Genomic DNA, 26750 nt, shown 5'->3' on the forward strand with positions numbered 1-26750 from the left:
TTTAAACTGAACATTTAGTGCAGACAAAATTTGACACAAGGGTAAAAGGTAGATATTAAACAATATTGGAAACAAAGAAGAGCCCTACGGAACACCAGTTGTTTGATCATATTTTAGTGAAGAAGAATCACCTATATTGATTTGACAAATACGATTTGAAAGAAAACTTTTAAACCAACTTAAGACCGTCGAACTGATTCCTATGAGTTCTAACGCAGACAGTAGTAAAGTATGGTCTAGCGTATCAAATGCTGCTGAAATATCTAATAAAATGACCACATAGTCTGTGTATGAATCAAAGCCTCTCAAGAAGGTGTCGAAAGAGGAAAGTAATAAAGTCTCCGTAGAGTGTCCTTTCCTAAATCCATGCTGATTACAATGGAGTATATCATGTTCAGCTAAGTAGTCCTTAAGTTGGTATAGAACTACACATTCCAAGATTTTTGCTAGAGAACACAGAGAAGCAATGGGTCTCAGATTTGTAAAGTCCAAAAAAGAGAGTTTTTTGTTCTTTTGAAAAGGTAGTATTGGTGTTTGTTTTAATAAGTCGGGAAATGTACCAGAATCTAAGGATTGGTTAATAAGCAGACTTAGATAGTCAGGATATATTGCAACGATACTTTTTAGTAGAGTACCTGAGCACGGTTTTAGTGGTGAATTGGAAACTTTTTGCTTACCAACAATATTTTGAATAGATTTTGCAGTGGTATGGTAAAACTCGGTCCATTTTGCACTTACTAATTGTTTGTTATAGCTAGGATAAGGTAAGGTAGCAAATTCCTTAGATACGGTTTCAATTTTGTTCTGAAAGAATTTTGATATTTGTTCGCATATTTCGTTGGTGATTTCAGGAAGTGTATTTACATGATCATCTGTTAATGATTTTACTATGTTAAACAGTACAGTAGGATTATTATTTGCGGTTGCTATATCCGCGTAATATTTTTTCCTTACTAGATTGACTTCATTTTTATAACATTTTAACATATTATGAAAGTTCAATTGTGATTCAGGGTTTTTTTGTTTTGACCAAAGACATTCTTTTTTCCTTAGAATAGTTTTCATCATGCGTAGGGAGTTGTTATACCAAGGAAAATTCACTTTGTTAGAGTTCCTAAGTGATAAAGTTCTAAAAGGAGCCACGGCGTCTAATGTCATCGTAATTGCTGAGTTCCAGTTATCAAGTGATTTATCCACATTCTCGGCCAAATCAGACGGTATATTCTCTGCAAGCGCGTTTAAAAAGGATTCAACTATTATCGGTTTTCTTTCTTAGTTGTTTCTTTATATCTTTTAAAGGTTTCCTTTGCAAAATGGAAACCGAAAAGGAAATGAGATGGTGATCTGACCATGGAACTGATTGAATTTTTAAATCAGCTGAAGATATATTCAAATGTAATGGATTATGAAATATTAAGTCTAAGGTGTTTCCTTTTCTGTGGGTGGGGTCAGAAACAATTTGGGTCCAACCTAGTCCAGACATGGCGTCTAAAAAAGACATAGTGATAGATGAAGGAGCATTATTTATTTAAATGTAAATTAAAATCACCTATCGGAATCGATTCAGTAACATATAAAGATAAAGTCTTGCTGTCTTAATTGATGGGATCGTAAGGAGTGCTTTATTCGCTGATCTTAGGTTTCTGTTTGGTACGTGTACGCGGAGGGCTGTGTTAAGCCATTCTGCTTTTTCGTTATGTATTAATTTATGTAAGATGCAAAGTGTTTTGTATTATATTCTCTGCTCAACAGGTAACCAGTGTAACTTGGCTAGGGTTTCAGTGATGTGGTCTCTCTTGTTTTTACCGGTCAAAATTCTTGCAGCAGTGTTTTGTAAAATTTGTAGTGGTCTGAGTGAGGTGTATGGTAAGCCTAGTAGTAGCACATTACAGTAGTCGGTGCTTGCAAAAATCAATGCTTGTAGGAATGAACGAAAGTTCTTTGGCGTTAGAAGTGGTTTGAGTCTTCTAAGTACCATAGGTTTAGTGTATCCTACTCTAACTTTTAAGGATATATGCTGTTTTAAGTTTAATTCGGTGTCAATTATAACTCCTAGGTTCCGTACTTTCTCCGCTAGCTCAATCGTTTGGTTGTTTTTGAGTGTAATAGTGTTTTGAATGATCTGTCTTTCTGCGTTCTAGATGTAGGAATTCTGTTTTCTCTGTTGATTACTAGCTCCATTTGGTTTAGTAATTGTTTTATGATGTCAAGGTACATGTTACCAATATTTAATGTTTTTTCAATAGTTTCATCTATGGGAAGTATTAGCTGTATATCATCAGCGTATATATAGTGTGTTATGCCCAGTCCGGCTAGTAGGTGGCATAAAGGTAACAGGTATATGTTAGTGTAGCAGATAGAGCTGACCCCTGTGGTACTCCAGTTTGTAGGTGTATTTTTTCTGACATTACGCCTTTGATTTGAACTTGGAAATATCTGTTACTTAGATATGATCTGAACCATTTTATAGTTGTTACTCAATCCTATTTCCTCTAGTCTATTTAAAAGTATGTCGTGATTTATGGTGTCAAATGCTGCTGATAAGTCCAGCATCTCTAAAATATAGTGTTTGCCATTATCAAGCTTATCAAGCTATAAGTTTAGAATGGACAATTCTCATTTTTTTCAGGTTTCAGAAGTTTTAAATTTGCTAAAATATAGTTTTGTTGTTTATAATATTTGATGTTAAGTATAAACATATAGCTCTGTGTGAAGAGGAACAGGCTGATCCAGATCTGGTTTTGCCCCAGCAAGGAAAAAATATTTCGTTTTCATTTTTCAGTTCCTTTTTTGGGAGGTTTTTTTCTCATGATTTTCAGTTGGAATTGTTTCATTCGTGTGAAAAAATGAATATAAAAAAACAAAACAAAACAAAACCCCAAACCCCACAAAAAATTAAAACAGGGCCTCCGAAAGCTTCCCAACCCTCCCTCCTACCACCCGGAAAAATGCTGGGGCTAGGATCCCCCCAGCACCTGCTTAACCCAGTCCAGTTAGGCTCCGCCAGCAAGGCCTAGGCCCATTTCGAAGCCTCTGCCTTGGTAGGCCAAGGAAGGGGTAGATTGCTGCGACCTGACCCTTGGCCTAAACATGGCCTAGGGTCAGGCCCAGGCCTCAGAACAGCTCTGAAGACGTCTTCTGGTGCATTTGCTCCAACATACAGCACCATTTTGATGTACGGCATTGTATATCAATGCCGAGGACGTCTTTGGAGCTGCTCTGAGGCCTGGGCCTGACCCTAGGCTGAGGCCTTGGGGTGGTTGGGACCCGGGGTCCAGTCTGGCCCGAGGACCTGGATCCAAACTCTAGCCTAGGGTGAGGCTCTGGGTTTGGAAGCCGGGGTCTGGGCTGTAGCCCTGATGTTGGGATCCAGCATTTGGCCTATGCCCAGGCTGTGGCCTAGGTTGAGGCCCAGGCATTGGAACCCAGCCTGGTCGGTTCCTCAGATACCTGAATGATCAGGTAAGTGATTATTTGGGGTTGGGGGGATTTGGGTATTGGCTGAGGCTCTGACATCGGCCCGGGCCTAGACTGAGACTCCGGAGTTGCGCTCAGGCCTAGGCTGCAGCCCCAGTTTCAGGCCTTTGCCTATGGCATAGATGTCACTGTGGCCCAGGCTCAGGCCGGATGCCTGTATTTTTAATGAATACAACAAATAAGGTTAGTTTCATCTGTAGTGCCCTCGACTTTTTTTTTGGGTCCTCCCGAATAAAACAAATTACCCTTATTTGCCGCATTTTGTGCATTTGTTTTAAACACATGCATATCCCTATTAAATACATGTAGTTCTAATTCCCTAAGAAAAACAGAACCTCATGACTGAACATGCAGTGGGATAAAATGTTTGCCTCCTTTATGTGGAGGTTAATGGTCATTGTACATTGAAAGATGTATCAGTTGAAAATGCAGCAAAAGAATATCTTTTATTTCTTTTGTATGAAAACATGCATAGAATTTAATAGTTGCTATATTATGTTTCTTGTGATCTGCTGGAGTTTTATTCTGTGCTAAATATTCAAAGGTATGCAATTGTGTATCCAAGTCCAAAGTTAAACATTTAATGTTGCACATACAAAACGTGGAGTGAATTTTCAGAAATCACTAGATTTTTAATCTGAGTGCTGGAAATGCTTCTCCTGTATTTAAAAGTTTTAAAATCCACCTATTATGAAATGTTTATTTTAAAACATTTATATTCCGTATACATACAATAAAGCTGAGTATAAGTACAACATAGACAATAATTGTGACAAACTAGACAAACGCTATAAAAATAATAAATGGCGGGAAAAAAAAATCAGAACCGTCATCCAAATGTGAGCCAGAAAAAGTGCAATTTTAACTGCTTGCAAAAATCTTATCTGAAATCACACACAGTTTGAGGTAGCTTGTTCCATAACAGAGGGCCCACAATACAGAAAATGTGATTCTGCATAGAGTGGAGCCGAGGCTTCCTAAAAAATCGAACAGCAAGCAAGAAGCAGAACACAATGAATGATATGGTATGATTGGTGAAATACAATCACTCAAATATGACAAACCCTCACCCTGAAGAGTTCCTAAAATCAATACATTGCTGCTTTGGAAGCCTTCACATCTTCTGTAGAGCCAGAGAAATATGTTTTTGCACAGGGCAGGCCATAATCAAATGGGCCACAGAGTTCTGCTGCAGCTGTAACACTTTCAATGAATACTTTGAAAGTCCAGCATACATAGATTTTCAGTAGTTCAGTGTAGTTAAACCAAGTGCCTGGACTACTGTCTGAAAATCCTCTACAGGCAAAATGTTTCAACTGATATAACAGTTGTAACTTAAAGAACCATAATTTAATAACTGTGTTTAACTGAGGTTTAAGACTCAGTTGAGAGTCAAAAATAAAACCCAAATCCTGAACAGTATTAACAAGACAAGGGAAAACCAGCATAATATATAGAAACATAGAAATGACGGCAGAAGACGACCAAATGGCCCATCCAGTCTGCCCAGCAAGCTTCACACATTTTATCTCATACTTATCTGTTTCTCTTAGCTCTTGGTTCTATTTCCCTTCCGCCCCCACCTTTAATGTAGAGAGCAGTGATGGAGCTGCATCCAAGTGAAATATCTAGCTTGATTAGTTAGGGGTAGTAGCCGCTGCAATAAGCAAGCTACACCCATGCTTATTTGTTTTACCCAGACTATGTTATACAGCCCTTATTGGTTGTTTTTCTTCTCCCATGCTGTTGAAGCAGAGAGCCATGCTGGATATGCATCGAAAGTGAAGTATCAGGCACATTTGATTTGGGGTAGTAACCGCCGTAACAAGCCAGCTACTCCCCTCTTTGTGAGTGTGAATCCTTTTTTCCACATTTCCTCTTGCTGTTGAAGCTTAGAGCGATGTTGGAGTCACAGTAAGCATGTGTATGTTTATTTAATAAGGGTATTGTCTCCAGGCAGTAGCCATCATTCTGGCGAGTCACCCACTCTTCATTGGCGGCCTCTTGACTTTATGGATCCACAGTGTTTATCCCACGCCCCTTTGAAGTCCCTCACAGTTCTGGTCTTCACCACATCCTCCGGAAGGGCATTCCAGGCATCCACCACCCTCTCCGTGAAGAAATACTTCCTGACATTGGTTCTGAATCTTCCTCCCTGGAGTTTCAAATCGTGACCCCTGGTTCTGCTGATTTTTTTCCTATGGAAAAGGTTTGTCGTTGTCTTTGGATCATTAACACCTTTCAAGTATCTGAAAGTCTGTATCATATCACCTCTACTCCTCCTTTCCTCCAGGGTGTACATATTTAGATTCTTCAATCTCTCCTCGTACGTCATCCGATGAAGATCCTCCACCTTCCTGGTCGCCCTTCTCTGTACCGCCTCCATCGTGTCTTTGTCTTTTTGAAGATACGGTCTCCAGAACTGAACACAGTACTCCAGGTGAGGCCTCACCAAGGACCTGTACAAGGGAATAATCACTTCCCTTTTCTTACTCGATATTCCTCTCTCTATGCAGCCCAGCATTCTTCTGGCTTTAGCTATCGCCTTGTCACATTGTTTCGCTGACTTCAGATCATTAGACACTATCACCCCAAGGTCCCTCTCCTGCTCCGTGCACATCAGCCTTCCCCCCCCCCATCGAATACAGTTCATTCGGATTTCCACTCCCCATATGCATGACTTTGCACTTCTTGGCATTGAATCTCAGCTGCCATATCTTCGACCACTCTTCCAGTTTCCTTAGATCTCGTCTCGTTCTCTCCACTCCTTCCGGCGTGTCCACACTGTTGCAGATCTTAGTGTCATCCGCAAAAAGACAAACCTTACCTTCTATCCCGTCTGCAATGTCGCTCACAAAGATATTGAACAGGACCGGTCCCAACACCGATCCTTGCGGTACACCACTTAAAACCTAAAAATCAGTCAAGTTTACAAGCTCCTTGGGGATCAGGCTACGTTCAATCCACACTGCCATAATTTGTCAAACTTAGATGAAGGCAATTACAACAAATCAATCAATAACAGCTTCTAATTGACTTAGTATAGTACTTATAGTAGAGGTTAATGAACAAACTACTGGAAAAAGCAATTGAATCTACATAAAATTTAAAATTAATATTAAGAGACACTAATTGAACATAAAGGATATTAAATAAAATAGGAAAGAGCACAGAACCCTGAGGAACTCCATGAGCCAGCTTTTGCCATAAAATAGTAGACTGAGACATCTAAGAAATTAATTTTCAAAGTGTTAGGCACTTGTGTATGTATCTATGCCCTTTAATTAGCATATTTTATGTAACTGTAAAAATGTATTTCCAAAAATGTATCCTTTTTTAAGAGACTCATGAAAGTTATTAGGCAATTAAACAAATTGATTTACTCACATATTGAGTTTGTATTGAAGAATATTTTGAAAAATCAACCACTACCAACCCAGGTTAACATATTAGATATTAGGGGTGTGCATTCGTTTTGAACTTAAATGTAAAACGCAATTTATTTATTTTTTTTTAACTTAAAGTGATGAGGCGAAAACGATCGGATTTCCAACTTATTCAACATAGCTATGTTGAATACGTTGGAAATCGCGATTGTTGATCCTAAATAAAAATTTAAACCCCTCACCCTCCTTAATCCCCCCCCAAGACTTACCACAACTCCCTGGTGATCCAAGCTGGCCAAAAGTTCCTTTTGGGCCCAACGAGGGTCCCGGAGCGAACCCGCGGGGAATCACGTGACGCCGCATCACTCCGACGTGGCGCTGACGTCACGTGCTCCTCGCAAAGGAGTTCAGAAATGGCTACCTGACTCCCCGCTGGATCACCAGGGAGTTGTGGTAAGTCTTGGGGGGGGGGATTAAGGAGGGTGAGGGGTTTAAATTTTTATTTGCATGTATGGACATAGTCTCAACTTATGGAATTCTCCATATGTCCATATTGACCGCAAATGGGACCCCCTTTCGACTTATGGACTTATGAACATAAACTTTTGCTCTGCACATCCCTATTAGATATTGCAGTCCATAGTTATCAAAAATATATGGTATCAAAAATATTATTTAAAAATGTGAACTTTGCAGAAAAAGCTAGGAACAGTTATTTCTAATGAAGAAAATTATAAATTTTAACCACCTTGTAATGCATAAAAATATCTTGTCCCACGAGAAGAAGCCAAAGCCTGAATCTATTTTTTTAAGAGTGCTAGGAATTTGGTCACTATACTTAATATACCAACATCACAGAATAATTGTTGTTAATTGTATAATCCAAACTTATGCAGATATAAACACAATATACCAGTAATACAGTTGGGAAATGGCAGGTTTTTAATACTATTTAAATGCAGGATGTTGGCTTGGAGCCATAAGGTTTTCCATATTTCTTCCAACCATACAGCAGTGGTCTGAATGAAGTGACATGGAGCCAAATATATTACATATTAATTAAGTCCGGAACTGGGCAATATTCATATGAAAAGAAAGCATTCTTTTATATCAAATTGACATATCAGGATAGGGGAGATCCAAGATGGCGCCGTCTTGAGAGGACATGGAAGTCGGAGCTCCTGCGATTGAGGCAAAAATTTTGTTACCTGTCTGTCTCCTAGAGAGAAAACATACCGCATACGAAGCGAAAAGGCAGGATAAGGGAGTTATCTTCGGTTGCCCCTGGTCCGCCGATGTTACAGACCTCAATCGAGGAGTTTTACTCCCAGACAGTCAGAGCTCCTGAGGATCCCGCGCCTGCGACGGTAGTTGAGTAGACTCCGCCGCCAGTGGGAGAAACAACTTTAAGTCCAGGAGCACAGCTGACGCCCTCCCCCCTGTCTAGGAGTACGGCTGTAAGCCCAGCACTACCCCTACAACGGATTGCGTTAGATGGGGTGAGTACACCCGAAGGGGGATTAACAGGAGAGATCTCTGCTTCTAACATGGAGAGTGGCTTAACAGCGTCCACTCCAGTGGGGGGAGGGGAACCCTCCGAAACTCAAGGAGCAGTAGGAGGAGAGGAATATCCTAGAATTGCCGGTGGGCATATCTAAAGACACTGATATGAAAATTATTTTGCAACCGACATTTTTTCCTACTTTAAAACCGTTGGAGAAACCAAAAAATATAACAACGGGACTCTCTATGGATGGCCATTTTGACTCTTCAAAAGTTTCTTATGGTGATATCAGAAAGTTTGAAAGTGACTCAAGATTCTTTTTCTAATTTACAAAGGTCTAATATTGAACAAAATGGAAAAATATCTGGAATTGAAGAAAAACTAAAATTGAACTGGTTCAAAATTCAATCATTAAGGGAGAATCTCTGACAAATAAAAGATTGGAACTGGTAGAAAATGAATTAAGAAATAACATCAGAGTAATTAACTTTCCAAAATGCCATATATCATCACCACTAGAACAATTTAAGAGTTATATGAAAGATATACTGAAAATTCCAAATGAAGAATTGCCTGGCTTAAGTAAAGCATATTTTGTTACACCGATAAAAGAAGATTTGGGAAACCAAGAGAAGGTTAGAGAAAATATTTTGAACATTACTGAGTTTCTGGAAACCTCACAGCAACATCAGGTTGAAGGAAGAGGCACAATGTTGGTCAAATGCTCAACTTCAAGGGATAGAGATATTATAATGAAAAAATTCCTGGAAAATCGTTCTACCCTCTACTTAAATCAGAAAATCTGGATTTATCCGGACGTATCTAAAGATACTCAAAGGAGAAGAAAGAAGTTCCTATTATTGATACCTCGAGCTAGAGAACATGGAGCCCAGATAATTCTGAGATTCCCATGTAAATGCATGATGAGTGGAAGGGAATATGTGTTTTATGATCCCATACAATTAGAGAATTTTCTGCAAAATCATCAATGGTCTTTAGAGACAGGATTAAAGTAAAATCAGCAGTAATATAGATTAACTGTCTTACTCTCAACTTGTATTGATTTGACTTGGTTTCTGTTTAATATTGCTCTAAGTAAATTGGATCCCCCATGTTAATATATAAGTACATCAGGGAGCAAAATGCAAAAGTTTAACTTGATTATTGATGTTTATGTTACGTTAGATTTTTTTTTTTACAATTTTGAGGAAAATTTCTTTTGAAAAATGTAATACCAGAAATAATTGCTAACCCTGTATTTTCTTTGACATGTATAAATGTCTATATTATTGGAAAAGTTATAAATAAAAAAAAATAAAAATTGACATATTTATTTTATTTTTATTTTTTATTTAAGTTTTTTTATATACCAACATTCAGGACGAAAGTCCCATCATGCTGGTTCACAAGAAACAGGGGTGCAATAATAATAAAACTTTACAATATGAACAAAAGTGCAGAAAAGCAGTTACATATAACAAGGAAATCAATAACATGGAGAGAGAAGGAAAATGAAGATCAGATGATTATATATATATGTATAATTAGCATTGTATAAATAACATTGTAAGAGGTGGCTATTAATGTTATTATTAGCGGAGCGTGTTGATTGATGAGTTAAATAATGTTGGAGTAGGAAATGCCTGCGTGAATAGCCACGTCTTGAGTTTTTTCTTGAATGTTGAGATGCTGGGTTCCATTCTAAGATCCGGGGGAATGGAGTTCCATAAAGTTGGACCGGCTGTGGAGAATGCCCGATCTCTAAGCGTGATGTGTCTGGTAGTTTTGGCTGGGGGTACTTGAAGTGATATCAGAGGTTGCATGAAAATTGGTAAGAAACTTGGGGAATTCAAATATACATTTAAGCCTATACCATCAACAGTACAATCATTATCTAAAGTAGGTATACGTTGATAAAAATTTTTAAGTTATATAAATATTACTAGCCTAATGGTCTTCATATCTTAATGCTTTATTTGTTGGCATGGGATTAGATACATAAATGGCATTACATTTAGATGTTAAATGTTTTAAAAAGGGCATCTGGGTATCTAAAGGAAAACCTCATCTCCAATTTGCCCCAAGACTGAATTTAATAATATAGCTCTCATAGGCAGAAGACTGGTGGTGAGAGTTTTACCTTCTAAAATCGGAGAGCAGCAGTGGGAGTCCCACTTTTGAGCGCCTTCAGAATTTGTTGCCTATGCCTAAATCCAACCCTGGCTTTCCCCCTTAGATGGCATCTAAATTTAGTTGCACAGCTGGAGATGTTTGAAAATTTATTAGATATGTAATGAGAGCTATATTATTAATACAAAACGCTTTTGCATGACTACAGAACTAACTCTCCAAGCCAAACGCGACCACTATGCCATCAAAATTCACAACTTTCAATACAACCCAAAAGCCCTTTTCTCTACAATAACCAACCTCACCATGACATCTCCCAACTCAATTCCATGCGACGACCCCCACACTAAATGCAACCAACTTGCACAATACTTCCACAACAAAATTGCCACCATTGCCTCCCGCTTTCCCTCTTCTCCTTCACCAACCAAATTCACCCCTAATGTCATTGACTATAAAATGGAAACATTCGAAAGTACCTCTTCCTCTGAAATCTCTACAATACTCAAGAAAATGCGACCTGCATTTCCCAACCTCTAGCTGATATCATCAACTCCTCCTTAGCCTCTGGAGATGTTCCCTCCCAGCTCAAATCAGCCATAGTAAAACCTATCCTTAAGAAACCAAAACTTGACCCTTCTGACCTATCCAACTACTGACCCATCTCCAACCTCCCCTTCATCGCCAAAGTACTTGAAAAATCTGTCAATACCCAACTGTCAGACTACTTAGACCAGCACCAGATACTCTATCCTTGTCAACACTGCTTTAGAAAGCGCTTCAGTACTGAAACTCTACTGCTCTCCCTCAACGACCTTGTCATCAGAGGCTTTGACAAAGGTCACTCTTTCTTTCTGGCCCTTTTAGACATTTCCGCTGCCTTCGACACTAACCACGCTATATTACTCGACAGACTAACTGACATTGGCATCTCTGGGACCCCTCTCCGCTGGTTCAAATCTTACATAAGTGACAGACAATTCAAGGTAAAAATTGAAAACCACGAATCTGAGCCAATTGAAATCACAAGGGGTGTCCCCCAAGGCTCCTCCTTATCATCAACCCTCTTTAACATATACCTCCTCCCCCTCTGCCAGCTACTCTCAAATCTTGACCTCCCACACTTTGTCTACGCAGATGACGTCCAAGTTCTTATACCCATCACCGACTCCATCGCCAACGCACTAAAAAGATGGGATAATGCCCTCTCATCCATCGACTGTCTACTCACACAACTCAACCTAACCCTAAATCCTAATAAAACAGAACTTATGATCATTTCACCCCAACACATCAATCCTCTACCCCCCTCCTAAGCCACATCCTCAGCCAACTCCCCCCTTGCTCCCCCAGTCCTCTCGCAAGCCGTAAGAGACCTAGGAGTTATTCTTGACCCTCAATTCAGCTTACAGAAATTCATCTCCTCCACCCTCAAAGACTGTTACTATAAATTATACACCCTCAAAAAACTTAAACCCATCCTGCACTTCAACGACTTTAGAACAGCCTTACAAGCCCTTATATTATCTAAAATTGACTACTCTAATGCCCTACTCCTAGGTCTCCCGAAAAACAGCCTTGCCCCCCTGCAGTTGCTGCAAAACGCAGCTGCACGCGTATTGATAGGCACCCGTAGAAAAGAACATATTACACCCATTCTGAAGCAACTTCACTGGCTCCCCATCACTGCTAGAATCCAATTTAAAACCCTTACCCTTATCCACAAAGCTATACACAATCCTGACATGCATTGGTTCCCTGACAGCCTACACCTCCGTGCCTCTTCCAGACCCACCAGAACGCCCTACACCGCAAACATTCACACTCCTTCTCTCAAACTCTTCCATCTTACAGCCACTAAACGTGCAATATCCCTAGCTGGTCCATCTTTATGGAACGCCATGCCCACCCACCTACACCTTGAGAAATGCCCTAAAACATTCAGACAGAATCTCAAGACCTGGCTGTTCACACGAGCCTATGCATGAGCCACAGTTCCCTTCCCTGCTATTCTCCCATGCCTATTCTTTCGCCACACCTACTGAATTTCCCCCCTCAATTCTTTCCTCCCAGTATACCGTACTATTATACTTTTTCTTGTATTTAAGCATGATATTTTGTATGTAAATATTTGTACAGTTTAAAATTAGTTTCCCTTACCCCTCCACCCCCCTCCACATCCCCTCCCTTAATATCTCCCTAGTTTCTATGTAAAACCTCCTCCCTCCACCCCGCCCCCCCCTTTTTTTCCCCCCTCCCCCCCTAGTTCTAGTTCTTTTATCAGTTACACTGTGAAGCTCTGTTGGCCAGTTTGTTGTTCTATGGAAACCGATGTGATGTTTTCTTAACGATTGTCGGTATATAAAAAACTTTAAATAAATAAATGTCAGTAGCTATTAAGTGCATATTTTAGATGTGCAATGTCTTTGCAACCTTATGGAAATTTGACCCTTTAAGTACAATTTAATTTACATGTAGAAAATAACTTGTAAAAAAATAAGCTTAATTTATTGAGAGAGATCTTTTTAAAATGGTTCATTTTTCTTATTTCAATCTAGGTCCAGATGCAAGTTCATCCAAACCTTTCCTCTACTGAAGATGCTCTAGAGTATGTTGAAGAGTTAATTCTGCAGCTGTTAAGCATGCTATGCCAAGCCCTGCCTCGAACTGTTCTGGATGTAGAGGTATAAATATTTTTATCTTATAGTAAATAATGAGAATACCTGATTTATTACTTTAGCATACAGTGTCAATTTACTATCTTGTCACTTCTCATTTGTTTGATTTTGGTAGTGATTATACTTTATTTGCAAATTACAGGAAGGAGATATATAAATATAAAAACATAGCATAAACTGGGAGTTGAAGTTTTGGTCAGCTAGTGTTGGCGAAGATCAATTACTGTTTTTATTTTCAATTGTACAAGTACAAAAATAGACAATTTATCATGCATTATAAAAAAAAAAATATTCTTATAGTGTTCAGAACCAGGAATGCAGGGTAATAAAGCTCTGGTCAGAATAATAGTCTTCCTTGACATAATTTGTGGATCATGACCCAAACATAAAAGCCATTGTAGTAAAGAACTGAATAGCAGACCAACCCAGTTGCAAAAGCTGTCATGCTGTCCCATGTGGGGGACCTGAGTTTGATTCCTGAGCTAGGCCAATTCTTCCCAACTGCTTGAAGTTGCTGCAGAGGCTGGATTTAGGGCCTTCTGTTAACCAGATTCCATAGGTAGATGCTGTTTGTGACATCTTACCAAGGACTGGTTGCAGTGATTAGGCTGAGTTGGCAGATGTGTATACAAATAAGTGGTAAAATCCTGTGCATTTGTGAATGAAGACTCAAAATGTGATAGAGGGCAGTTCTGACCGAAGTGCAGGAGAAAACTGCCAAAAATGAAAACTATTTGGGTAGCAATGGAGAGGAGAGAAAGGTGTTAGCAGCATGGAATATAGTGAAATTTCCATTGATTTAATATTGCAGTTTATGAAGCCAGATCTTACTTGTTCAGTTGGTTCATAGTACCTCTGTAGGTGTTTATTGTCTAACTTTAAACCTAACTTTAATGATATAACTGTGGCATGTTATATCAAATAAAAACTGGATGATATTCAACTAATTTCCCTGCCTTAACAGTGTACCTAGTTAAGAACTTGGAGCGCCTCATCCGTCCACGTTCTCAGAAACTCAGGCATTTGGAATTTATTCAGTTGCTCCCTTTGCTCTGTTTGTCAGTATTATAGATTGTAAAAGCATGCATGTATATATGTGTTAAAATATAAAATTCTAAAATACAGATAATCTTACTTTTCAGATAATTCTTTACCTTCTAGCATAGTAACATAGTAAATATCAGGAGAAAAAGACCTAAGTGGTCCATTCAGTCTGTCCAGCAATCTTTAACATTTTTTATTCTATTCTTACATTAGTAATTGTTGCTCTTGGCAGGTAGCCCCAGTCAACACAGGTAACCCTTTTGCTTTAACTCCATCATTTAGCCACTAGGAATCCTTTGTGTATATCTTCTGCCCTTTTGAATTTCTTTACCATTCTTGCCCTCATTACCTCTTCTGGGAGGGCATTCCATGCATCCATTACCTTTTCTGTGAAGAAATACTTTTTGAAGTTGGTCCTGATTCAGCCTCCTTAGATCTATATATTATGACCTCTTGTTCTACATTTTTCTTTCCATCGAAAAAGGTTTGATTCTCCTAGGACAAGCAGGATGGTAGTCCTCACATGTGAGTGATATCTGATGGAGCCCGGCACGGAAAACTTCTGTCAAAGTTTCTAGAAGCTTTGACTAGTACAGTGAGCATGCCACTATCTGCGCATCCATGCGAGGTCCCCCTTCATTTCCTGTTGATAGCAGGGCTGAATTAGCCATGCTGTCAAGGGAACTGTCAATCAGGCTGGGAGGCGGAGCTTCAAAGTAGGTGTCAGAGCTTTGCTCTGTGAGGCTGTGAGTGTGTTCCCACGCAGGAAACCAGAATTTCCTCAGTCTGTTTTTTCCACGCGCGGGAACGCACACAGAGCTTCAGTCTCCTCAGGACCTTCAGAGTTTGATATTCTTCAAAAAAAAAAAAAACCGGAAAGAAAACATGCCGCGACCCTCAGGTTTTAAGCCCTGCTCCTGCGGAAAAGTCATTTTCATCACAGATGGATATGACAAATGTTACCGCTGCCTAGGCCCAGACCACCGACAGGAATCATGCGAACATTGTGGCCGCATGTCTCCAAGGGCCCATTTCAAAGGGCCGAAAAAATCCAGGGCCTACAACAGGCAGTGGGGGGCTTGTATGCCCCTCCATCAGAGGCACATTCATCCCAGGGGCCTTCGAAAACACAGACTCTACCGGTGCATGGAGCATCTTCATTGGGGCCTACCACTTCCAGGCTTGGAGGTGAGAAAATTCATAAAGAAAAGACATTGTTCAAGGGGTTGAGACCCTGAAAAAATGAAGGATAGCGGTTGCCACGAGAGTGATGCGTGGCTGCGCCGTATAGAACCGGGGTCAATGGTGTATGAGAAGGCCCACTCCGGTTTGAAAGCGCAGACTCACAAACCATTGACACACAAGCTCCTTCCGACGACGCATAAAGCGCTGCTATTGAGGCATATGAATCAGACACCGGCGCCACATGCGTTGGCATCGATGCACATACCGGCATTGCCAAAGCGAAAAGTCAACTCCGGCGCGTGAAGCGTCTTTACCGACGCATACAGCATAGACTTCGGCGCATAGACACTACAGCGCACTCCACGCCGACTCTGACACAAGGAACGGCGCTGTTGACGCACTTTTCAGCGCATAAGAAGCAGGAACCCTCAAAAAGGAAGATCAGTACGTCGACACATGAATTTTGTCCCTCCTCGACGAGGAGTATCTCACATAAGACCAAATCCAAGATTACACCAGAACATCCACCACAGTGGAGTCCTCAACTCTAGACGTTCTGCTTCTCCCTTGGGTAAAGATACTCCAAGGTCTATAGTTGGATCCGAGGAAGAGTGGGTTCAAGTAACGTCCCATTCTTCATCATCATCATCTTCTTCATCCTTACAGGTTTTTTCATCGAGTTCTAGACACCGTAGCTCGGGTTACATTCTGCAAGAACCCTTGACCAAGAAGCGTTCAATAACCGAGGAACTACGGCCCCAGAAATATAGAAACATAGAAATGACGGCAGAAGACCAAATGGCCCATCCAGTCTGCCCAGCAAGCTTCACACATTTTTTTCTCTCATACTTATGTTTCTCTCATACTTATCTGTTTCTCTTAGCTCTCGGTTCTATTTCCCTTCCACCCCCACCATTAATGTAGAGAGCAGTGATGGAGCTGCATCCAAGTGAAATATCTAGCTTGATTAGTTAGGGGTAGTAACCGCCGCAATAAGCAAGCTACACCCATGCTTATTTGTTTTACCCAGACTATGTTGTACAGCCCTTGTTGGTGGTTTTTTTCTTCTCTCCTGCCGTTGAAGCAGAGAGCCATTCTGGATATGCATTGAAAGTGAAGTATCAGGCACATTTGGTTTGGGGTAGTAACCGCCGTAACAAGCCAGCTACTCCCCGCTTTGTGATTGCGAATCCTTTTTTCTTCTCCCCTGCCGTTGAAGCTATGCTGGATATGCGTGAAGCATCAGTTTTTCTTTTCCCCTGCTGTAGAAGCAGAGAGCTATGCTGGATATGTATTGAAAGTGAAGTATCAGGCACATTTGATTTGGGGTAGTAACCGCCGTAACAAGCCAGCTACTCCCCTCTTTGTAAGTGCAAATCCTTTTTTCACATTTCCTCTTCCTGTTGAAGCTTAGAGCGATGTTGGAGTCACAGTAAGCATGTGTATGTTTATTGAATAAGGGTATTGTGTCCAAGCAGTAGCCATCATTCTGGCGAGTCACCCACTCTTCATTGGCAGCCTCTTGACTTTATGGATCCACAGTGTTTATCCCACGCCCCTTTGAAGTCCTTGACAGTTCTGGTCTTCACCACTTCCTCCGGAAGGGCATTCCAGGCATCCACCAGCCTCTCCGTGAAGAAATTCTTCCTGACATTGGTTCTGAATCTTCCTCCCTGGAGCCTCAAATCGTGACCCCTGGTTCTGCTGATTTTTTTTTCCTACGGAAAAGGTTTGTCGTCTTTGGATCATTAAAACCTTTCAAGTATCGGAAAGTCTGTATCATATCACCTCTGCTCCTCCTTTCCTCCAGGGTGTACATGTTTAGATTCTTCAATCTCTCCTCGTATGTCATCCGATGAAGATCCTCCACCTTCCTGGTCGCCCTTCTCTGTACCGCTTCCATCTTGTCTTTGTCTTTTTGTAGATACGGTCTCCAGAACTGAACACAGTACTCCAGTTGAGGCCTCACCAAGGACCTGTACAAGGGAATAATCACTTCCCTTTTCTTACTCGATATTCCTCTCTATGCAGCCCAGCATTCTTCTGGCTTTTGCTATCGCCTTGTCCCATTGTTTCACAGACTTCATATCATTAGACACTATCACCCCCTCTCCTGCTCCGTGCACATCAGCCTTCCCCCCCCATCGAATACAGTTCATTCGGATTTCCACTCCCCATATGCATGACTTTGCACTTCTTGGCATTGAATCTCAGTTGCCATATCTTCGACCACTCTTCCAGTTTCCTTAGATCCCGTCTCATTCTCTCCACTCCTTCCGGCGTGTCCACTCTGTTGCAGATCTTAGTGTCATCCGCAAAAAGACAAACCTTACCTTCTATCCCGTCCGCAATTTCGCTCACTGTTAGCACCAGACTCGGACATCTTATTAGCAGCGTTGTCATCACCGGGTCCGAGGCCTGTGAAACCTTCCATGCCACCACAAACCCATCAGGCTTTTATGCAGCTCTCTGTGGCCCTTTTAGGCTTCTTTGAGCCTATTCAGTCAGCTTATACAATCCCACCATCTTCGCTGAGCAGCCCTGCTTTTTCACCAAAGCTTACAGAACAGCTGTCGCCCAACTGTCCGATATCTCCATTACCAAGGGATCCTTCACTCCAGCCAAGACCACTGAAGGAACCTCTGGAAGTTCTTCAACAACCGGCGAGTCTGGACCCTACACAGACATCCCCAGATAATTCCACTGCGTACCCCTTGGACCTGCCGGATGAGTCTCCAGAACCATACTCTCAGCCGGAGGACTTAACATATCCAAAATTCTTGGAGAAGCTAGGGTCCATTCTCCATCTGGACATTCAAAAAATTCCAGCGGCAATGCTATCGGCAAGAATACAACACCAATTTTACATAGTAAAGTATTTGTTCTAGTGTTTGCAGATGCTAATGGGACTACTGCCTTCCACTGACCCGGCAGCCTCCATTCTGCAACCGAACCAGGACATGGAGGAAGGGATTCGTCACCTGCGCGCACAGTGTGAGGCATTTGAAACTTCCTTACGAGCTTCAGCAATAGTGGCTCGCTGCTTGGCTTCAAGCCAGTGCAAATAGAGAGGACGTGCATGATAAGCTGGCTAACTTGCCTTGCAGAGGTGATAACCTCTTTGGAAGTCGTTTTCAAGAAACAGTGGCTCAATTAAAGGAGCAATCTGTAGCCGTGCAGTCTCTCATGAATCCACCATCCTATTCCGCTTTCTCGTGGTGCTACTTTACTCCATCTTGCTGACAACCGTTTCAACGCCGAGCGTGTACCGCCCGTATGCTACTTATAGAGCACCTACATACCAACCACCGCAGAGAGCACAGCAGCAACACAGTCTGAGAATCGGAGAGGGCATTCTAGAGCACAATGACCCCAAGGTCAACAACTTCTGTCTACCTCCAAAGCGCTTCCGCCTTTTTAAGAATAATAAAGCCACCCTCACAGTTAGTAACAGCGGGAAGGATAACATCCCACATTGAAGCCTGGAAGAGCATCACCACCGATCATTGGGTACTGGAGATTGTTCAACAGGGTTACCAGCTTCAATTCATAACCATACCCCTGCTTCCTCATCCATCAACCAGAGGAGTCCGGTCAAACCAGAGTCAGCTGGGAGAAGAGATAGCATCGCTGCTCTCTCAGCAGGCAATCTGCCTCCTCCCTCACTCATCCCGGAATACAGGATTCTACTCACCATATTTCCTAATTCCCAAGAAATCCATGCTCTCCGACCAATCTTGGATCTCCGAGAGTTGAACAAGTACCTAGTCAAAGAGAAATTCAAAATAATCTCCCTCAAATTTATTCTACCCCTTCTCCAACCCAACGATTGGATGTGCTCAATAGATCTGAAGGATGCTTACATGCACATCGCAATACAGCGTGGCACTACCTATCCTTCCAATTCCATGGCCAGCACTACCAATACAAGGTTCTTCCCTTCGGCCTTTCAGCGGCCCCCAGAGTCTTCACGAAGTGCATGGCAGTGGTGGTGGCATTCCTCCAACAGAGGTACCAAGATATTTTCTTACCTCGACGATTGGCTAATAGTGGCCTCCAATCCCAATACACTTTGTTATCAACTACAAGACACAATCAGTTGCTTGAACAAATTGGAACTTGTTCTCAACTACAAAAAATCCAACCCCAACACAAACTCTACAATTCATAGGAGCTCGTCTGGACACGACCCGGAACAGAACCTTCCTTCCGGAAGAAAGGAGGTTAATAATACTAATATATATATATATATTTCTATAGGTCCCCGCCCTATCTCTAAGTTTCCTGTAAACCGATGTGATATTTCGATCGAATGTCTGTATATAAAAATAAATAAATAAATAAAATAAATGTCTCCTAGGAATGCTCAAACACACAGTCACCATTAGCATGTCAGGTTTTGACAGTATTGGGTCACATGGCAGCAGCTATTCATACCGTACCCAATACCAGGTTGCACATGCGCCGCCTGCAGTGGGGTCTAAAGCGACAATGAAATAGCACTCTCAACCCTTAACATGGAAAATATCCTTAACCCACGAAATGACAAAGGACATAAACTGGTGGATGAAAAAGACAACGCTCACCAAGGGTGCCCCATTCAATCTGTCCCTGCACAAAGCAGTACTTACCACAGACGCCTCCCGCAAGGGTTGGGGGGCACATCTTGATCTACTACAAACACAAGGCCAGTGGTCTCTGCAGGAACAGAAATTCCAGATCAATCTAATAGAACTCAGAGCAATACGGTACACTTTACGAACCTTTTTCACTCATCTTCGGGGACGAAGAATCATGGTCTACACAGACAATCAAGTAGCTATGTTCTATATAAACAAACGACTGTCTTGTTCATGGACCCTGTGCAAAGAAGCAATCTTCATTCTGGAATGGGCAACTCGCCATGCCATCCAACTACAGGCAACATACTTTTCCGGGATTGCCAACACTCGAGCGGACAAACTAAGTCGAATTTTTCACCCACATGAATGGTCACTCAATTGCAGGTGACACAAAGCATTTTTGCAAAATGGGGAGTACCGACCATCGACCTCTTCACCACAGAACTCAACAAGAACGTCATTCGATTCTGTTCAGTATGGCCCAATTCAAAAAGGACAGCCCAAGATGCCTTTCTCATTCCTTGGACGGAGGAACTGCTGTACGCATTTCCCCCAATTCCGTTTATAACCAGAACAATACAGAAATGCATACAGGATGCAGCTCAACTGCTTTTGATCGCACCCTCATGGCCAAGACAGCCATGGTACACCCACCTTCTACATCTCTCCATAGAAATGCCAATCCGCTTACTGGACCCAGCAGGCCTCCTGTCTCAGGAGAAGGGAACCCTCCTCCACCTGCTGCACTCTTCCCTCCACCTAACAGCTTGGAGGTTGAACAGATCCTCCTAACAGAGCAAGGTTTCTCCTTCACGGTGCAGGTAATCATTCTAGCATCCAGGAAACCTTTGAAAAGAAGAAATTATCACTTCAAAAGGAGATGATATTCTTCCTGGTGTAGGACACAAGGTATCAACCCAGTGGACTGTACCCCAGAAGCCTTATTAAACTACCTCCACACGTTATACGTAGCAGGTCTAGCTACTGCTTCCATCAGGGTCCATCTTAGTGCCATAGAGGCTTCCCATAGACCACATCGAGATCAACTGATATCAACACACCCGATGGTATCCCGTTTTATGAAAGGTCTCTACCATTTACAACCCCCTGTGTCCAAACCACCAGTGGCTTGGAATCTGAATCTGGTCTTAAAACAGCTCATGCTCTCACCATTTGAACCCATGGACTCTGCTCACGTTAAATACCTCACGTGGAAAGTGGTCTTCCTCATAGCAGTAATATCAGCTCGCAGAGTCTCAATGAGTTGCAGTCCTAAGTTCACTATAGTCCATATCTTCAATTTTACCATCATAAAGTGGTCCTTTGAACTCATCCTTCGTTCCTTCTGAAGGTTGTCTCACAGTTCTACCTAAACCAATCAATAGAACTGCCAAAGTTCTATCCAAAACCATTTCAAAATGACAGAGAAAGACTCTTGCACACACTGGACTGCAAAAGGGCATTGGCCTATTACAAGAAAAGAACCCACTCACTGACAGAACCTGTTATTATTTGTATCCTTCAACCCAAATGTACTGGGTCTACCGGTATCTAAACGTACAATCTCCAGCTGGATTGCTTAATGTATGCAATTCTGCTACCACAAACAAAATTTAGTCCTTTCTTCCCATCCTAATGCTCATCTAGTGCGAGCAGTTGCCACCTCGATAGCACACCTGAGACATGTCCAACCACTGGACATATGTAAGGCGACTGCATGGTCATTCCTTCATACATTCATGTTCCACTACTGCTTAGACAAGCATACTGCTGAAGATGCCAAACTGGGATGTGCAGTTCTGCAGTCATTGAACACTGCATAATAATCGAAAGAAAGTGATCGGGAGCTTAGGACTCCTATGGCAGCATCTTTAATTCAGCCCTGCTATCAGCAGGAAAAAGAAAGTTAGCTTAATGAAAACGGTGTTTCCGTAGATAGCAGGATGAATTAACCATGCTGACCCACCCACCTCCCTGGACGGTCGACCTACTCTATTGCTATCCATACTTGCTTTATTATAGACTGAGAAGATTCTGGTTTCCTGCGCGGGAATACACACGCAGCCTCACAGAGCAAAGCTCTGACACCTACTTCGAAGCTCCACCTCCCGGGCCTGATTGACAGTTCCCATGACAGCATGACTAATTCATCCTGCTATCTACGGAAACACCGTTTACGGTAAGCAAACTTGCTTGTCTACCTTTTTCTGCAGTGCAATTGCTTCGCAGTTAGTGGAGCTCTGCTTCTTTCTTGTTTTTCGTGTACATTTCGGTAGTTTTTCCCATTCTATTGTTGGGTCCCCCTTCGCAGTCAGTGCCTCCTTTGCATGGTAGGTTATAACCTTTTTTTTCCTAGCATATAGCCAGATGGACTCAGGACCAATGGGTATTGTGCTCTCTTGATAGCAGATGGGGAGACTGAGTCAGATTTCAAAGCTGACGTCACCCTACTATACCCATGCAGCACGCTTAGCTCTTCAGTATTTCTCCGGCTCCATAGCAGATGCGGACACTATCCAAAAGAGAATAGTGTAACATTTACAACATTGAAGAAAGAAAATTTACCAATTAAGAAGAGAGCCCCGCTTCTCCTGCGGTGAAACCTAATGGTCCTCCCAAAGTCGAGACTTTCCTGAGCGGATTCGATATCCCTCAGAGGTGAGCCTTGGTCCGGTAGCCAATTCCTGGCGTGGACTTATCCCCCAGGGTGGTTGAAAGGCAGCGGGTGCAGATTCGAACGCAGCCGTGAAGGTATTCCCCTCTCCCCCCCACAGCTGGAGACCGCCCGGCACGTGACCGGTAAGCGCCGAGAACAGGTAAGGTTGATACCTTTACTTTTAAGTCTCCGGTCTCCAAGTCTCGAATAGTCGTACCGATCTTCCTCCCGACGAGGTTTAAAATCGGGTTGAGCAGCTCTCATTTGGCTAGGCCCTGATTTGGTGCGAGGGTCCACACATGTGGAGACCCTCCGGGGGGGTGGGTGCCATCTTGCTGTCGGGGTCGCTGGTGCCATTTTCCCCCCTCGACTCGGTTATGTGCAGGGCAGGCCAGAGGCCCGAGGCACATAACTTGAGTGCGCCCATAAAGACAGATGCTTAAGTGCGCGTACATTTGAGCTGTGCGCATAGCGGCGTGGACAACAGGGCCACAAGCACAGCTGCACGCATAACTGCCACGCGCACAAAGTCTGATGTCTGTGCGCACGTCGTACGCATAACGTCTGCGCATCCAGCGCGCACAACTAAGCGCATCCGCATGCATACCTCCACGCACGGACGAGTTTTAAGCTCTACACATGCACAAACAATGGCACCGCCACACAAGGCCAAGGGACCACTTCCTTTGCTCAGCCTCCCACTTAAGAGCCGCACAGCCTGCATTGGAATCCCTCCTGTGTCAACAGTGCGAACAGGCCCAGGGAGAACCAAAACAAGACCCCCCCCTACAGCCAAGAGAGGGATCCGGAACCACTGATGATGGCACCTTGGAGCTAAGTATTTCCAACTCTGTGCCTCTACAGGAAAGTACCTCCGGGGCCCCCACTACAACCCCTCCTGGGATCAACATCGACCCAGGAATGTTCTCCTGGGTTGAATTTTTTTTAAAGGGTTGCAAACCTTTGTCCAGGCACAACCAGCCCCTGCTATGCACCAGACTCAAATCCTGCTGGAAGCACAAGCCCTTTCTGGCACCTCCCAAGTTCCTCGAGACATGCTTTTCCAAACCAAAAGCCTCCCTGATGGGGATCCAGACACCTCAGTAGAGGAAACTGACTCCTTGGAAGAAGGAGAAATTCCCCCAGGGATGGAGCCATATCGAACCATGCTCCGATTCTTCCACAAGGAAGTATTACCAGCCCTCGTGTCCCAGACTCTGAAGACAGTGTCTTTCAGGCACGGATCCTATATCGGAACCAAAGAAGAATCCCATTTTGGTGTACCTCCATAAGGCCTCATGCAACTTTCTTATGTTGGAGCCCATCAAGGAACTGATTGGCCTGAAATGGAACGCGCCAGAGGCCAGCTTCAAAGGGGGTGTGGGCCCTAGAAGCCCTACACCTGCTGGAACCCACGGCTAAGGAACTCCTATACTTCCCTGAAGTGGACGCTATGATCTGGGCAGTCTCAAAGCGAACTACGATCCTTGTGGAGGGAGGAGCGGCGCTGAAGGATACCCAGGACATAAGGCTGGAAGCCATCCTTAAGCAGTCCTTTCTTGTATCAGCAATGACACTACAGATTGCTTCCTGCTGCGCATTGGTGGCATGTTCCTGTTTGTTGCTCCTCTCCAGAGACGCAACCATGCCCGGAGAAACAATGGAGCCTGCGGTCTCCTCCATCACCGATGCTACCGCAGACTTCGTGCGCACCTCAACCAGGGGTGTCTCCGCGGCAGTGGCGACCAGAAGACAACTATGGCTCCAGAATTGGTCGGCTGACGCGACATCCAAAGCGAATCTCATGAGAATGCCCTTTAAAGGATCTCTTCTGTTCAGGAGTGAACTGGAGAAGTTAGCCAACAAATGGGGTGAATCTCCAGTACCCCGATTACCTGAAGACAGGAACAAAAGAACATATTAGCGCTCCTCCCCCAGAAGATCCAAAGGTAGAGGATTGCAGTGTGTTAGACCTTAAAAGAACACACAGTCCCAAGCACTTTGCCCTTCAGGAAGGTCTCATTCCTTTCAGAACAGGCACATTAAGAGGGGGGCAGGCTCCGTCCGTACCCCACAATGAGAAGACGCAGACTCATCCACAGGAAGAAGACGTAGGGGGCAGACTTGCCCTCTTCTACCAAAGATGGGTCGAGATAACATCGGACAAGTGGGTCCTAACTATCATTGGAGAGGGGTACTCTCTGGAATTGCAGAGCTTCCCTCCAGACAAATTTATGAGATCACCTTGCCACTCCCATTCCAAGAGACTGGCAGTGGAAACCACAATAGCAAGACTATTCAGCCTGAAGGCAATAGCCCCGATGCCCACGCTTCAAAAAATTACTGGCCACTATTGCATCTATTTTATCGTTCCCAAGAAAGAAGGAACATTCCGGCCCATCCTGGACCTCAAGGTGGTCAACCGTTACCTGAAGGTACCACACTTCCGAATGGAAACCCTATGCTCCGTTATAATGGTGGTACAACCGGGAGAATTCTTAACCTTCCTGGACCTATCCGAAGCCTACCTTCACATCCCGGTCCATCAGGACCACCAGTGCTTCCTGCGCTTTGCGATACTTAGTCATCATTATCAATTTCGGGTGCTACCCTTCAGACTAGCTACCACCCCCAGAACCTTCACTGAGGAAAGGAGTCTTCCTGGTACACCCTTATTTGGATGATTGGCTGATCAGAACAAAGTCTCTGGAGGAGAGTCTCCACGCGACCACCAGAGTCAAGAACCTTCTACAAGAACTCGGGTGGGTCATGAACACAGCCAAGAGCTATCTACAGCTCTCTCAGTCATTAGAATACCTGGGAGTCCGGTTCGATATCAAACAGAACAAGGTCTGCCTCCCCCCTCCAAGGAGAAGGAAACTGATGGGTCAATTGCAAAAACTGTTGACCTCGGTTCACCCCAAGTTATGGGGCTACCTTCAAGTCCTCGGCCTCATGACATCAACTCTGGAAGTCATTCCATAGGCAAGGGCCCATATGCGACCGCTACAACGTTCCCTACTGTCACGATGGAACCCAACATCCCAGAACTACTCAATTCGTCTCCAGCTACCAACAGAGGTTCGGGATCAGCTTCAATGGTGGCTACAGGAAGACCACCTAAGCAGAGGCATAAACCTATCCCCACCGAACTGGATCTTGCTCACCATGGACGCGAGTCTGCGAGGGTGGGGAGCCCTCTGTCAGGAACTGACGGCCAAGGACAATGGAACAAGGAAGAGGCGGGATGGAACATAAACCGCCTGGAAGCTTGAGTGGTCAGACCAAGCCTGCCTACGATTCAACCACAGACCCCGTGGCGAGTCTATCAGTCATGTCAGACAACGCAACAACCGGTGCCTACATCAACCACCAGGGAGGAACCAATATCCAGCAGGTGTCTCTGGAAATAGACCCCCTCATGGCGTGGGCGGAAATAACTCTGCAAGGGATTTTGGCCTACTACATCACGGGAAAAGACAACATCTCAGCGGACTACCTCAGCAGAGAGAGTCTAGACCCGGGGGAATGGTCGCTGGCGGACACGGCCTTCCAGCTGATAGCAAATCGATGGGGTCTCCAGTCATGGACCTACTGGCAACTCGTCTCAATGCCTAAGTCACCAGGTTCTTCAGCCACAGATGAAAACCACAATCTCAGGGAATCGACACTTTTGACCAGAACTGGCCAGAGGAAGACCTCCTGTACGCCTTCCCACCCTGGCCACTACTGGGCAGGATCATCCACAAGATGAAAGATCACATTGCACCATCAATAACAAATCTGGTAAATGCCTCTCTATCTCCAGGTGTTTTTCCTGATTTTTTTAAAACATCTATCTTACCTATCCCTCAAAAGAAAAACCACGACTCCTCAGACTTAACTAATTATCGACCAATTGCATCACTAACATCTATTGCAAAAATTATAGAATCTGTCGTATTACATCAAATTACCGATTACATTGAAGAGAATAATATTTTACACAATAATCAACATGGCTTTAGAAAGGGCCATAGTACAGAATCTCTCCTTATTTCATCATTTGATACTACTATTAGAGGCTTT

The 26750-nt window shown here is 43.2% G+C and overlaps 1 protein-coding gene across 4 annotated transcripts in view; it reads left to right on the forward strand.

The window, feature by feature from the left end:
• SOS1 (SOS Ras/Rac guanine nucleotide exchange factor 1) overlaps positions 1-26750 on the forward strand; it is a 1044495-nt gene that overhangs the window by 193796 nt on the left and 823949 nt on the right. For all 4 annotated transcript variants that reach the window (XM_029594364.1, XM_029594368.1, XM_029594365.1 and 1 more), the window contains one exon: positions 13056-13181. In XM_029594364.1, the coding sequence (XP_029450224.1) occupies positions 13056-13181 (126 nt within the window). The remainder of the gene's footprint in view (positions 1-13055; positions 13182-26750) is intronic.

The sequence above is a fragment of the Rhinatrema bivittatum genome, chromosome 3, assembly GCF_901001135.1.
Source record: "Rhinatrema bivittatum chromosome 3, aRhiBiv1.1, whole genome shotgun sequence".
NCBI lineage: Eukaryota > Metazoa > Chordata > Amphibia > Gymnophiona > Rhinatrematidae > Rhinatrema > Rhinatrema bivittatum.